The sequence below is a fragment of the Ceratotherium simum genome, chromosome 17 (genome assembly GCF_057802395.1).
Source record: "Ceratotherium simum simum isolate JZ-2026a chromosome 17, ASM5780239v1, whole genome shotgun sequence".
NCBI classification, from domain to species: Eukaryota; Metazoa; Chordata; class Mammalia; order Perissodactyla; family Rhinocerotidae; genus Ceratotherium; species Ceratotherium simum.
This window is the reverse complement of record NC_141916.1, coordinates 44,473,572-44,488,756: the sequence shown is the minus strand read 5'-3', so window position 1 is coordinate 44,488,756 and position 15,185 is coordinate 44,473,572. Positions and strand designations below refer to the sequence as shown.

At 36.6% G+C, this 15,185-nt stretch overlaps 1 protein-coding gene across 1 annotated transcript in view; it reads right to left on the bottom strand.

Moving 5' to 3' along the window:
* Positions 1 to 15,185, bottom strand: part of SLC15A5 (solute carrier family 15 member 5) — a 92,434-nt gene that overhangs the window by 24,051 nt on the left and 53,198 nt on the right. The window contains 3 exon segments of the mRNA XM_004435506.1: positions 1,378 to 1,464; positions 1,467 to 1,508; positions 11,220 to 11,408. Coding sequence (XP_004435563.1) covers positions 1,378 to 1,464; positions 1,467 to 1,508; positions 11,220 to 11,408 — 318 coding nt within the window.

Sequence of the window (15,185 nt, the reverse complement as noted above, 5' to 3'; positions counted from 1 at the left end):
CCTAAAATGTTTTAGGTAGAGATATAGGCAAGACTTTTCTAGGTTGTCTTATAAAATCCTAATACCAATGCTTTGTTCCTTATTTACATATAGAGAATCAAATCACCAGAGAAGTCAACAACTTGCTGCAGTTCACACAGTTAGTTATGGCAGTTTAGATTTGAGACGCTTGAGAACTGGAACCACATCTCACATAATTCCATGTAGTGTAGAGCCTGGCACTTAGTGAGCATTCAGTACATGCTTTTGCTTAACTTTCTCAGTTAAGTAAGAAAAGGGAAGGGTTTGATCTTGTTAATAATCAATCAAGGATTGTAAGTTTGTTCCCTAGAACTCTACTATACCTATCATTGAATTTATTACTCTTAATTTTATCGCTTCCCTGCACCCCTGGAAATTTTGTGATGCATTGGAAGTGTTTATTTTGCTTGCCATGATATCGCCAGTGCCCACTATGGTGCCTGGAACAGACTGTATCCTTGATAAATATCTTTCTTATGTTAAAAGGAGTTTCTCATTCACAGAAGTTAATTTTTCCACAGCTTGAAAGTAGGTAAATTAAATTTGTTTGTTACAAGAGAACATAAACCAACACTTTCTTTACAGTATTTTAAGTACACAACCATAAGTATTTTTGAAAGTAAAGAAGAATAAGCTTGTGATATTTTTCATAAAATAAGCAAAAGTAAATTTTTAAAATTTAAGCTATATTAACGTTTTAGCGCAAGTAAAGGAAAAAGTCTGTGGATTTAAAATGCAGCCAAAGACATTTCACTGTGACAGCTAGTCATTATTGTCGTCCTGTCTGATTTTTTCCACCAGCACATGTAGGAGTAGAACTTTTCTTTTGCATGTGAATTTTTCAGATTTGTTATTTCTCCTGACCAAATTCTCCATGAGGAAAATTTTCCAAGATCATTTGTTATTCAACTCACAGTTTCTCTTTGGTGCCACAGACAAGACTTCTGGCAATTACGAGGAAAAAAGATCATCCAGATACCCCATCCTCCTATATTTACACAGGACTTACTGTTTCTGAGGATTATCTATGCCAGCTATGAGGTATGATTGAATATGGCCTTATTGAAAGACCTAATAAGAATATAATGACCTGTTTGTTTTAAAATACACTAAAGAAAGACAGCAGACAGGGTCTCATGAGAAGTGACATTCTGTAATTACCTCCTCCTATCAAAAGAAAAACAATTCCCAGAAATTAATGAATACAGCAAGAGTCTATTTCCTATCTTAATTCTATCTTAATTGCAAAAGTGGATCAATTAAAAAAAAAGACTACAATGGCAAAGCCCCTCTCTTAAGGTTTTCTCTAGTCATCAAATCAATATATACATAAGTATACGGTGAACCTATTTTTACCTTCTGAGATGAGATACACCAACTCCACCAGCAGTGCCCCCGTGGAACAGCCGAATTCATTGAATAGTGTCAAAAAATTCATAGATGTCCTCTGATGGTACTCGGAACAAATCTGTATAATATTACAGAGACTGAGAGAAAAAGAGGTCAGAATTTAGAACATTCTCTCTAAAATACTTTTATAGATACTATTCAAATTAGTGCTGATCACACCTCAAAGAAAGTTTACTGATGCAGTCGAAATTTGGGTTGAACTTTGTTAAAGTTACTACAGTAAGGTATATTATGATGTTACAATTTACAGATGTCTACAAGGAATAAAATATGGTAAAATATACTCTTGTACAACTACAAGGAAAATTCGATTACTTGGTGGTTTAGTGTCTAAATATATTCACACAAACTTCACCACAAGCTGAATATTTCTGATATATTTTGGACTGAGGTGAGACTTGTACTAGATAATATCATGACAATTTATCAGTAAGTCTCTGACACTGTGACTCAATGTAAATCATTAGGTTCCCTATGCAAAACTTTAATTTATCATTTGAAATTAGCATAGAGGTTAAGAGCATGGACTCTGGAGTTAGACAGGATTTTACTACAATCCCAGGTCAACCATTGACTACCTCTGTGAGGTTAGGTAAGTTACTTAAACTTTCCAAGCCTCAATATCCTTCTCTATAAAATGGGAATAATATCATTACTCACCTGTAGAAGGGCTGTGACTCTTATCTGCTATAATATATGCAAAGTGCTTATTACAATACTGATTTGTAGGGACTGAATAAAGTTTAGCATTTTTTTTTTTTTTTTTGCTGAGGAAGATTAGCCCTGAGCTAACATCTGTGCCAGTCTTCCTCTATTTCTATGTGGGTCACCACCACAGTATGGGTGACGAGTGGTGTAGGTCCACACCTGGGATCTGAACCTGCGAACCCGGGCTGCCGAAGGGGAGCACACTGAACTTAACCACTACGCCATGGGGCCAGCCCCAAGTTTAGCTACTTTTAACAATATTAATCTTACCTAATCAAATGGCCCCTACTTGTGCAAGGCATTCCATAAAGCCCTTTATATTGTCCCATTTAAGGAGAGGGTACCTAAAGAGAGACAATAGCTTAAACATTGGGTCTCCAAATGGTTATCTCTTTTCCCCTAAGTTGTTGTTGGTGTAATAGTAATGATGGTGGCAAGAGGTTGAAAGAAAATCATGGAGGTAAATTTTTTAAAAATTTCAATTAAAAATAATTTTTTTGATATCAGGAATAGATGAAAATAAGTATGTATGATTTTGTACACACTATATTAACACAACTATCCTAAAATATGATGGTAGTCTTAGGGATACATGCCAAAATATTTACAGTATTTATTATAATACAGCGTTTTTGGATTTGCTTCAAAATTATACGGCAAGAAGGAAGTAAAAGAATGACAGTAGAGATGAGAGAAGTTTGGCTATGAGTTGAAAATTATTGAAGCTGGAACATGAACACATGGGAGTTTCTTGTACTACTCTCTCTCTTTTGTATACGTGTGGCAAAAAATGGGAAGGAAATACGTTAAATAACATGAACAGTTTTCGCTTTGAGTGGTTGAATTATTGGGTTTTTAATTTTTCTTCTCCTTATTTTTTTGTACTTTGCAAATTTTTCTACAATGAGAGATCATACATAAACATCAAAGCTCATTTATAAAAGAAAAATGGTGATAGAAAACCAAAATACTGTAAACACTAGACCTTTAGTTTCCTTCTCTGTAAGAAGAAAGAGGTCTTATCTCCTCCCTCTGTCTCAGGAACATTTCACTCCTGGTTTATTTGACTTTACCCCAGTGAAACTCTGCATTTGTCCAGCACTTTTAAATAAACTTACTAATACATGATGTTAACTATTAATATTCCTTCCTGCATTCATTTAGCATTTGTTTGCTTTCTGTGTGCCCTCCACGTGTTTTTATTTATCATCCAATGAACATTTAAAGGAGTCCCTCTCTGTGCTCCAAGAAAGGTGCTGAGTGCTGGGGCTGAGGATGGGAAAAGACGTTAGAATATCTTTCCTGGATTTTAATCTCTGGGGGGTGAGCAGAGAGCAGAGATATGCCCAGTACTAAGGGCAATGCTAAACAGGCACTTAATGCCGTAAATACTTATTGGAAATGAAGATAATGATGGTGATAAATAAAAAACTGTGGAGAAGGACTTCACATATTGGCAGCAAGGGGTCGTGGGTACCACAGCTCTCTTGAGCAGTGCAAATCACCAGGGGATCTGGAGGTGAAGCTTGCAAGTGTTTTCAGGAAGATCCAAAGGAGAGTATGAGGGAAATGCTGAAGAGGCTTTGGGAAGAAGTGATTCACAATTTTAAAAAGGATTTGGCTTATGAACTTTCTTCTCCATAAATATGAGGAGACAAACTATGGGCAGAAAGACTAAGTAGGCCGATTTCTTTCACTGAGAAAAAGCAGAACATACAAGCCCATTATTACTCTGCTAGTTAATTATTAATCCTATGCTTTTCTCTTGCTAGAACTTCTGGTGTGGTATATAATTCATGAACATACTTTGCCAGCTCTCTGCCTGCTGGTTAATCTCTCTTTGGTGTCATTTTAGTCGTTTTGAAGGCCTCTGGTTCCCTTTTATAGGACTTAGCTTTTCAAGTCCTCGAATCTCCATTTTCAAGCATCTACTTGCATGTTCTAATCTTTTTTGGCTTTATTGATCATCGACTTGATTTTTTAGGCTCCATGATACTTCTTGTAGCACATTATAGTATAGATATTATCAACAAGTCTGCCACTATTCTAAAATTCTCATTTTGCTGTGAAGACACAGTAAAAAATATTCAAAGTATATGTGGAAGCTGGTCTTCTTGCCAATGAGAGCTGAAATATGCCTCCAGGTGGAGGCTGGTTAGTGTTTGCAAAGATGCCCCATCACAGCATATGTGGAATCTATAAACTTTAGGGCTGTAACCACCTTCCTGAGGCACTTGGTACTGGGGACTCATTGCTGGAAATTTCTTTTACTCCAATTGTTCTTAATCAGTTAAAATATGTGTATGTGTTTGCTGAGAATTTATTTTGAACATGCAGAGAAGTACCACAGTCCCGGAAAACAGAACCTCATCCTATTACCACTTTCAGATCATTATTTCTTCCTCATCTCTCAAAAGCTTCTGCTTTGAATCTCATGTTATCCAATTATATCACCTAACACTTCTCTTTTGTGCTGTGGTCTGCCAATCTCTTGGACATTTTCCTCTCTTATTCAAAGTCATCAGCTCCTTTCTCATGGTCGCAATCTCCAGTTCTACTCCTGTCTTAATTTTCAGCAATTTTAACATACATATAGATCATCTTCCAACCTTCCATCCTTCCAAATCTTGGTTTCTCAGTTCCTTGACCTCCTCTCCAATGTCCTTGTCCTCCACTCTACCTTAGCCACTCACACCCATGGTCACACCCTGAACCTTGTACCCTGGACCAGAGGTTGGTGAACTATGGTCAGGTGAGGTTCAGCCTGCCACCTATTTATAAATAAAGTTTTATTGGAACACAGCCACACTCATTCATTTTATATTGTCTATGACTGCTTATATACCACAGTCACAGAGTTGAGTAGTAACAGAGATTGTCTGGTGTGCAAAGCCTAATTATTTACTATCTGACATCTTTCAGAAAAAGTTTGCCAACCCATACCCTAGACCAATAACTGCATCCATTCCACAATCTCAACTTTGTGCTTCCCCTTTTGGCAACTACCTTCTGTGTTTCCAGCTTACCGTCTACTATTGAGCCACAAAAAGGCTTGTACTCCTCCCAGACCTCCACTCCATTGCTCTTTTCATTATTTTCACCTCTTTCATGCACATCATGTCCCCACTACTCTTTTTACCCAAGTTAAGTTCCATGGTCAATTATTATAATCATAGCCTTCACATACCCTCATTCCTTTGCCTTTCTTTTGCTTTCTGGACCATGATTAGCAAAACAATTCATGGTCTGCCCCATCGCTGCTTCTATATCCATGCAGCTTAATGTGGATGGAGAAAAACACACAACCATGTAGACCAACTTATTTTAAATTCCTGCCCACAAACCTTAAATGGCCTCCTAATGCTCTCTGGTAACCTATATCTCCCTAGTTCATTCACTCTCCCGTTATCATAGACAACAACTTCATACCTTCTTCTCTCTTCAAATCACCAAAATGACCTTCCCCATCCTCACTCACAGCTCATGGCCTGGCTTCGTACTTCACTGAAAAAATTGAAGAGAATTTCCACAGAATCTCCACACCATATTTATGCACCATAAGTTTCTGCACCTACATACTCTGCCTTCCAAACTGTTACCATTGATGAACTCTCCTTGCCACTATCTAAAGCCAAACCGTCAACTTGTAAATTAGATCTCAACCCCTCTCTCTCCAGTATTCTCATCAATTTTCTTTCTCTATTGAATCATTCTCACTAACACACTATATTATGCCATTATTTTTCCTTCTTTAAAAACAAAGAAACACAAATAAAAAACCTTTTCTTAGCCCCATTCCTTTATTAGCTACTGCTCCATTTCTTTGTTCCCCTTTGCAGCAAAATTCTTCAAATGAATTGTCTCCGATTTTCTCTTCCCATTATCCCTTAAACTTATTCCAATCAGGTTTTATGCCCCTCATGAAAAAGCTCTTGTCAAATTCACCAATAACTATTGCTTAATCCAATTGTCAATTCTCAGTCCTCATCTTACTTGATCTATCAGCAGCATTTGGCACAATTCATCACTCCCTCCTCGATACCTTTTTTTTCATTTGACTTCTAAGATTGTTCTTTCAGTTTTCTTCTTTTCTCACTAGTTACTTCTTTTCTGTGTCCTTTGTAGATTTCTCCTCTTTTCCTGATATCTTAAGGGTGGAGTGCCTCAGGCCTCAGTTCTTGAATCCTCTTCTCTTTCTACACTGACTACCTGTCCACGCTTGCTACCTTGATGATCTTGAAGTGACCTATCACTTTAAATGCCGTTGATATGCTTATGACTCTCAAATTTGCATCTATCCCGTATCTCATTACCAAAGTCCAGACTTGGATTTCCAATTGCCTATTTGATATCTTTATTGGACATCTCAATTTCAACATGTTCAAAAATAAACTTGTGGCCTTCTCCTCAAAACTTGCTTCACCTGTAGCCTTTTATCTCTCGGTAGATGGCGACTTCATCCTTCCAGTTGCTCAGGCCATACGATTTGATGGCATTCTTAACCCGTCTCTTTCTTTCAGACCCTGTTGGTTCTGTCTTCAAAATATAACTAAACTTTGACCACTTCTCACAACCTATACTGCTCCCTCCCTGGTCAGAGATACTTGTTTGTGTTCCCTGGATTACTGTCTCAATTCATCTATCTTTTTCCTCGCTACAGTATATTCTCCATGGTGGAGAGAGGGGTTCTTTAAAAGGGTAAGTAATATTATGTCACTCCTTTTCCCATTTCATTCAGAGCCCAAGTCAGAGTCTTTACAATGGCCACTCTGACTCTTCTCTTACTGGTTTATTCCTTCCTCACTGTCCACCAATGGCACAAGACCCTTTGCACTTTCTTGCCAGACACACTCCCATCTTTGCATTTACAGATTCCTCTGCCAGCCGTGATATTCTTTTCATATATCCTGTGGCTGACTCCCTTAACTCTTTCAAGTCTTCCCTCAAATGTTACCTCTCACTGAGTTCTATCTTAATTAGTCTCTTAATGCTGCCACCTGCTCCCTCATATGCTTGGCATGTCTGATCTCCCTTATCCTGCTCTATCCTTTCTTTTCTTATAGCACTCATCATCTTCTAGCATGCTCTGTAATTTAATTATTTATTACATTTATTGTTTATTATGTTTCTCCCCTTGATAGAATGTAAGTTCTACAACGGCAGAAATTTGTGTCTTTTTTTTTTGTAACTGATGTGTCTTAAGCTCCTAGAGCAGTATCAAGCACATTGTAGACACCCACATAGTATTTTTTAAACAAATAAACAAACACAGGTTACGAGGTAGCTGGGGTATACATTGCTATAATTTTTTTCTGTTTTTCTTTTTTTTTTGCTGAGGAAGATTCGCCCTGAGCTAACATCTGTTGCCAGTCTTCCTCTTTTTGTACGTGAGCCACTGCCACAGCATGGCCACTGACAGATGAGTGGTGTGGGTCTGCGCCTGGCATCTGAACCTGGGCCGCCAAAGCACAGAGTGCCGAACTTAACCATTAGGCCACCAGGGCTGGCCTTACATTGCCACAATTATGACATAATTTGAAACATTTTCTATATGTTTTTTTTTCTTGTAGATCAATGATCTCCAAGGTACAACATGACTTAGTAGGGTAAAAAATTTCCACTGAAATTTGGGGAACTATTTACTGTGCTTCCTTGCTCAGTGCCATCAATGTAGGACATTGTCAGTAATTTGAATAATATGTTTTTTTTTTTTAATTTTTTGTTTATTGCAGTAACATTGGTTTATAACATTGTATAAATTTCAGGTGTACATCATTATACTTTTATTTCTGCATAGATTACATCATGTTCACCACCCAAATACTAATTACAACCCATCACCACACACGTGCCGAATTATCCCTTTCGCCCTCCCACCTCCCCCCTTCCCCTCTGGTAACCACCAATCCAATCTCTGTCTCTATGTGTTTGTTTATTGTTGTTATTATCTACTACTTAAAGAAGGAAATCATACGGTATTTGACCTTCTCCCTCTGACTGAATAATATGTTTTTAATGTACTTGTAGAGAAATAGCTGTAGATGTCATTCATTAATTTGTTTATTCAATCAAAATGTATTTATTGGTTACCTACCCTGTACTTGCACTTTTCAGGAAGGAGGAACACAGAAAAATACAAGGATGAAAAAAAGGATAAGAATCTTGACTTCAAGACTATACAGTCTCATAGTGAGGGGCAGACAATAAACATACACATATAAATAAAATAATTTCAAATTCTGACAAGTGTTATTTAAAAAAAATGAAACAGGGCTATGAATTGGAAAGTGATAGGATGACCAGAGAGGCTTCTCTAAAGAGATGGTCTTTGAGAAAACTCAATAATGAGAAGCCAGCCGCTTGAAAACAGAGGAAAGGGGATTCCAGACAGAAAGAAGAGCAAGTGCAAAGGCCTTGGGGCAGAGATAAATTTGACACCTTAGAAACACAAGATGAAGACTGTCAAATTTCTAGTGAAATGTTCACTAGAATGTTACAAAATGTAGGGGAAGGATGTTACAAAATGTAGTTGGAGCAGTACATAGAGGCCATATCACGTGGAATCTTATTCATCATTTAAGGAATTTATCTCCAAAATCCTATAGTGTGATTTAAAGCAGGGGAATGATAGGACTTGTGTTTTGGAAAGAGCATGAGAGCTGTTTTGAAGAGAATGGATTCGTGGGGCAGGAGAGGAAGCAGGGAGACGAGTTAAGAGGCCCTGACAGAATTGGGACTAGAGGCAATGGTGACACTGACGAGGTGGATCGCAGAGGAGATGGTGAGAGATGACCAGATTGAGATTATATTTCAGAGTAAAGATTAGATTTTTTCTTGGATTGAAGGTGAGAAGTAAGGGGAAAAATGGGATCTAGGATGACTCATGTGAGAAAGACACAATTCTGCTCACACCGCCTGGTGTCCTGGTGTTTGAGTTGTGGTAGGTGTGGTAGAAAGAGCTATGAGTAGCACACCTGTGCTTGAGCCCTGAGTCTGGCACTATTAATTTGGGTGAAAGATGATAATAGTAATAATAACAACAGCACACATTATATCTGCTCATTATTGAGTGCTGTCTAGATGCTAGACACTCTGCTTTTTCCTTTACATAAAATATTTCACATCTTTCTTGCTATAACTCTTCCTCATTTTATAAATGATGAGACAGGCTTAGAAATTCAGAATAATTTTCCCAAGGTCACACAGCTCGTCAGTGGTAGAACTGGATTTGAACTCAGATCTGTCTGACTTTCAGACCATAGATATTAACCACTATGTTGTACTGCCTCCCAGAAAAGTAATTCTTGATTTTACAGTGCAAAACACCTTTCACACTTTATGTCACTTGCTTCTCAAGGAGTAGTCTCTCATTTCCATTGATTCTTACACTGATGCTGAGCTAGAAGGGATAATTATAATTATTTCCAGTTTAAAGATCAGAAAGGTGAAATTTAGAGGTTAAATGAATTCTCAAGGTCACACAGGTGGTAAGGGATAAAGCTGGAAATCGAAACAAAGTCTTCTGGTCCCTACTTCATGATGTCTATACCGAGCAAGTCAACTGACTTAGCTGGACTTCTGTGTCCTGATGGGTAAATCAAGGAGGGGTGGACTCAGTGATTTATATTGCATGCTCTGCCTGTTTAACAGCCTGCACTCTCTGGCTTTTGTGTGTTGAACCACTGTTGCTGAGCTGGCTGGGAATTTCCTGGCTGTATTCATTCATCACCTTCACTCATTACTTTGTTCACATCTAGTCCAGAAAATTTTGGTTGACTACTTCCAACAATTTTCTGGAAACAACAGCAGGGGAATCACAAATGTTTGTGTAGTGGCCTTTTTTAATACTTCTTTTGTATTTTTTGCAGTGTCAAACAGTGATATCCACATCTTAGAATCTCATGAAATAATTTATTCATGCAAAATATATGGAATGAAATGATATAAAGCAGAAGTCTAACACACATATATGACTATAATTACTTAAGCTTAATTAATTAATTTTATTTTGACTTTTCAATGAATTGCTTTGGTGTCATATATAGTTTGTGTATGTGAATATATGTATCTTTATTAAGCATATATATTTAACGAATTTGGAAATAACGATGAAGACAATAGAATAATTTAAGATTTTAGACACAAGTGAAATGATTAGACTTGTCATTTAGGATGATTACTCTAAAGGTTGTGTGCTGAGCTGATAGAATGAGAGCGATATTGGAGGTAGGAAGGTAGTTGGGATGTTAAAAAATAATCTTGATAAAGTATAATGGGGGCTTGAGTTACAATCGGGGCTCCCATTTCAGGGAAATATAAGGAATGTAGAAACATAAGATGCAATAGATTACACTGATAAATACACACACACACACACACATATATTACTGTATTGCAAAAAGTCATGGAAATATTTTGATAAATTTTAAAGTGGTTGATTTAATTAACATAAGCCATCTAGATAATCCAGAAAATGCCTGATATTTAATAAAGTTTATTTTGAACCTGTCTTATGAAACACTAGTGATCACATTTAATTTAGTATAATTTAATTTAAAGTCATTGAGTTATCTGGAAAATTGGCTCAAATTTATATTTCATTTGCATGTTTATACACTTTCAAAGTACATTAAATGTTATTTTTGGAGGGAGTATATATGTGAGTTTACCTGTGAGTGAGAGTTTACCTGTGAGAGAGAGGGAGGTGGGAAGAGGGAAGGTAGGAAAGAAGACGAGAGTTTTCATCTGAGTATGTTGGAGTTGTCTTCTAGGGTTTAGCAGAGTTTTCTCCTCCTGTAGTGTATATCAACATATGGTTACTGCCTTTAACCAGCTTAATATTTCATTCCATCTACATTCAGATAGAATTAATAACTGTTCTGTATGTGGTAGAAGAATGAAGAGAAATTAAACTTTTCTGTTTTTTTAAATGAAGATTAAATAGGCTTGTTCTGAAGCATTGTGGGAAATCTCCAGGGAGTGAATAGATCACCAATGACTTGAATTGTTCCCATTGAAGTGATGTGTTCTGTGTAAAGGCTCAATATTTTCCAACATGAGCTGATAAAATTGTTACTCACGGGCTTGGTTGACCAGTGTTTCAGCCACTCCAAGTAAAACATACTGAAGAACCAGGTGGAAACAGGGCATGGAGGAAACGGTGAGAACCTTGCCTGAAAGTGGCTGTTCCACTGGAAGGAAGTGTTTCCTATGTATTTCAAAGAAGCCAGCTATCATCACAGACAATGCAGCAGAAAGATTTCCAGGAACTGAAGAAAGAGAATGCAAAAGAAAACAAAATTAAAGAAAGAGCTAGACATAAGTGTAACAGGCCATAGTATTTCTTATACATTGACACTACAGGATGTTTCCTCAACTTTTTTATTTTTTTGCCCTGGACTATCCAGTTGTCAGCTAACTATCTTGTATGACCATCCTGTGTTTAGGCCCTGATCTCTCTGAAAGGGCTGCATTGACTATTTCCTGACTTACCAGCCATATAGCCTCAGGCAAGTTATTATTTTTTTTTTTTTAATAATTTTATTTATTTATTTATTTTCCCCCAAAGCCCCAGTAGATAGTTGTATGTCATAGTTGCACATTTTCTAGTTGCTGTATGTGGGACGCGGCCTCAGCGTGGCCGGAGAAGCAGTGTGTCTGTGCGCGCCCAGGATCTGAACCCGGGCTGCCTGCATCGGAGCGCACGCACTTAACCGCTAAGCCACGAGGCCGGCCCTCAGGCAAGTTATTTAACCTCATTATCACTTTCCTTGGTGATGCTTACTTTGCTGAGTGACTATGAAATTTAAATAAGTAATGTACTGGTATTATTATAAAGGTTCCTGCTAGCAATTAGTAGCAATTATTATTGAAGATAAAGCAATGGTTTTGAACTTTTATCCCCAGATAAGATATATTGTTCTTGATAAGCTTTTTAGATATATATGAGTCAAAAATGATTTGGGGGAAATTTAAAATAAAATGATCTCCTCATAAGGTTTTAATTATTCTTTAAAAATGGTTTTGAAATAACCTGTATGCATCATCAGTCCTCAGTTTTTTGACGTTTCTCTAATCTTTGCAGAAAAAGTAAAGCAGCTATTAAAGAATTAAAGACTAGAAACTTTTGTTTAGGGAAAAAAATTTTAAGGTAGATTAGCTAGGTTAAGAGTATAAATGGAAGAAATTACTCAGATAGTGGTCCAGCTCTTCTCTGCCTTTTACTTTTAAGGAATTATCTAGGAAATTTTGGTTGGAAATGAGTAGGGATTTCCTTACAGTTTTCTTATAGTTTATATCTCCTGCAGCCATTCCTATTCTCAATTTCTCATTCATATTACTGGATTTCATCCCATCGTTAGAGCACAGGCAAACTTTAGCTTGATGGAATTTACTTGAAATTTAGAGATAGTCATATTTTGCTAACTTGCATAAAATTTCAGATAAAGCAAAGCTTTGAATTCAGAAAAATCAATCTAATGTTTAAATAGCTTAGTGTTTATTTTGGTTGATAGAGAAACTGGTAGGTAAATTTTTTGATTATATCTCAGCATTTAAATGTATGCATAAAGTCTGCTCTTTGCTGAGTCCCCAAGGAATAGAAGGTATAAAAAATGAGGAAATCTGAATTATAGATTTAAAATTTGAAGCATTTTTTATTTATTACTATTTTAAATTAAGTTCCATAAAAGCACATCCATAGTTAAGCAGAGATTTTGGTTCTACAAACATCTCACATAAAAAATATGAATTTCAATATTATCTACCTTTAAGATTAAATTCATCACATAATTGCATTTATCTAGATTTGACACATCACAGACTCATCAGAAAGAGGCTAATATGTCAACTCAATTTAATATTTACTCTGTTCCTGCTATATTCAAGGCAGTATGCTAGGTGCAGTTGGGATATAAGATGAAAAATATCTATTCTCAGTCATTGCAGACTCATATTCTATTGGGGAATGTAAGAAGAACTTATTTCTAGTTGGAGAGGTGAGAGAAATCATTTTATGTTTTAAAGAAAGAAGTATTTCAATATGAAGAGGTGATAGCAGCGCAAATGGCATGAGCAAAAGCATAGAGTTGTGAAAGTGTCAGACAAATTTTCAGGATGGTAAGAAACTCAAGTTATTTGGGAATCAGGGGATAAGATAGATTGGGGTCATATCATAAGAGGCATTTAATATATTTTTAAGGAATTTGGAAATTACTCTGAAGATAATGGAATCATTGAAGATATTAGACACAAGTGAAATGATTAGAATTGTCACTTAGGATGATTACTCTGAAGGCCATGTGCTGTTTGATAGAATGGGAGGGATACTGGAGGTAGGAAGAAAGTTAGGAAGTTAAAAAATCATCTTGGTAAACTATAATGAGGGCTCAAGTTATAATCAGGGCTCCCACTTTTGTGAAATATAGAGGGTAGAAACATAAGATGCAATAGATTCCACTGATAAAACCATGGCAACTGAAGCAACGAGCAAGGGGGAAGAGATGTCAATGCTGAATATGAGTCCAGGTGACTGGAAAGATTGTAGTGACAACAATATAAATAAGAGCCACAGTAGATATGGACGAAATGAATGAGTTTTTACTTGGGTTAGAGGCATAAGGGAGTAATCTAAAGAGAAGTGCTCAGAAAACAACTGAAAATGTGAATCAAAAGTCAGAAGATTGGTTGAGTCAAGAGAGAAAGATTAATGAATCATTTACATAGGGTTGGAATTTAGGGTAGGGTGAAATTGAAAGATAATTGGAGAGGGAAAGAAGTGAATGTCTAAGCAACACCTTCAAATATATTTGTATTTATGGGTGAGAAAAAGAAGTGCAACCACTGAAAGAAAAGTCAGAAAGGTAATGTCTAAGGGAAGTTTTTAAAGAGGAGAATACACAAAAGAGTACTTTTGATCTTTTCCCTTAATTCTTCTCTTATGCTTTCCCCAGCTCCTCCAGTACCTTCATGTACTCAAGGCAGAAATCGGGGATCCTCTTTCCTTTCCCCTACCTCCAAATATATTGTTAAGTTTTCTAGATTTTATTTCCAAAATACATTGTGAATCAATCTGCTTCTCTCTATAGCCACTGCCATCATTCTAATCTAAGTAAGCATGATCATTTTTAAACGAGACTATGTGCAATAACATATTAACTAGTCTTCCTGTTTCCACTCCTGCCCACCTGTAGCCTATTAAATACCTAACAGTCAAGGTAATCTTATGTAAATACAAATTCAGTGTTACTCATCTGCTTACATTCTTTCTATGGGTTTCCATACAGTCAACATGAAATCCCAAATCCTTAACATGGCTGTATGATCTTGCCTGTGCTTATTGCTTCACTCTAATAGCTTGCCATTTTCTCCTCTCTGACCATGTTTCAGCCATATTGGCCTTCCTTGTCTCTCTTGACTATTTTAAACTCATTCCCACCTTAGAGCCTTTGCTTTGCTCTTCTCTCTGTCTGAAACATTTTCCCCTACTAGATACCTGCCTACCTATCCTTCAGGTATGCATTTCATGATCTAAATTAGATCCTGCCTAATCTCCCCATAAAATCCATTTTGTTTACCACACTTACCACAATTTGAATTTAAATATTTTTGGTGTGTTCATTTTTACCACTTCGGTTTCAGAGACTTGATTGGAAGCTTGATGAGAATAGGAACCAAGTTTGTTTGCATACCAATCTTTACTACCAAGAATTCTTTACTACCAAGAATACTACCCAGATTCACAGTAAGCAACACACAAACATACATGCACACACACACATGCACATACACATATGAATAAATAAATAGATGACCACAAAGCTAAATATTTTGAGATACAGAGGATAATGAAACATGTAACAAGTCAACTGTATTGGTGAATGGATTATTGGTTATCTTTTAACTCAACAGAACTCCTGTGATGAAATCAGACAGCAAGGAGTTGAATCAGTAGGTGGTAAATATGTGTAAGTAGTGTCATCAATTCTTTTAAGAAGCTTGGTGTGTAGAAAAGGAGAAAGCTAAACAAGTTGCTTAAGGAGTTAGCA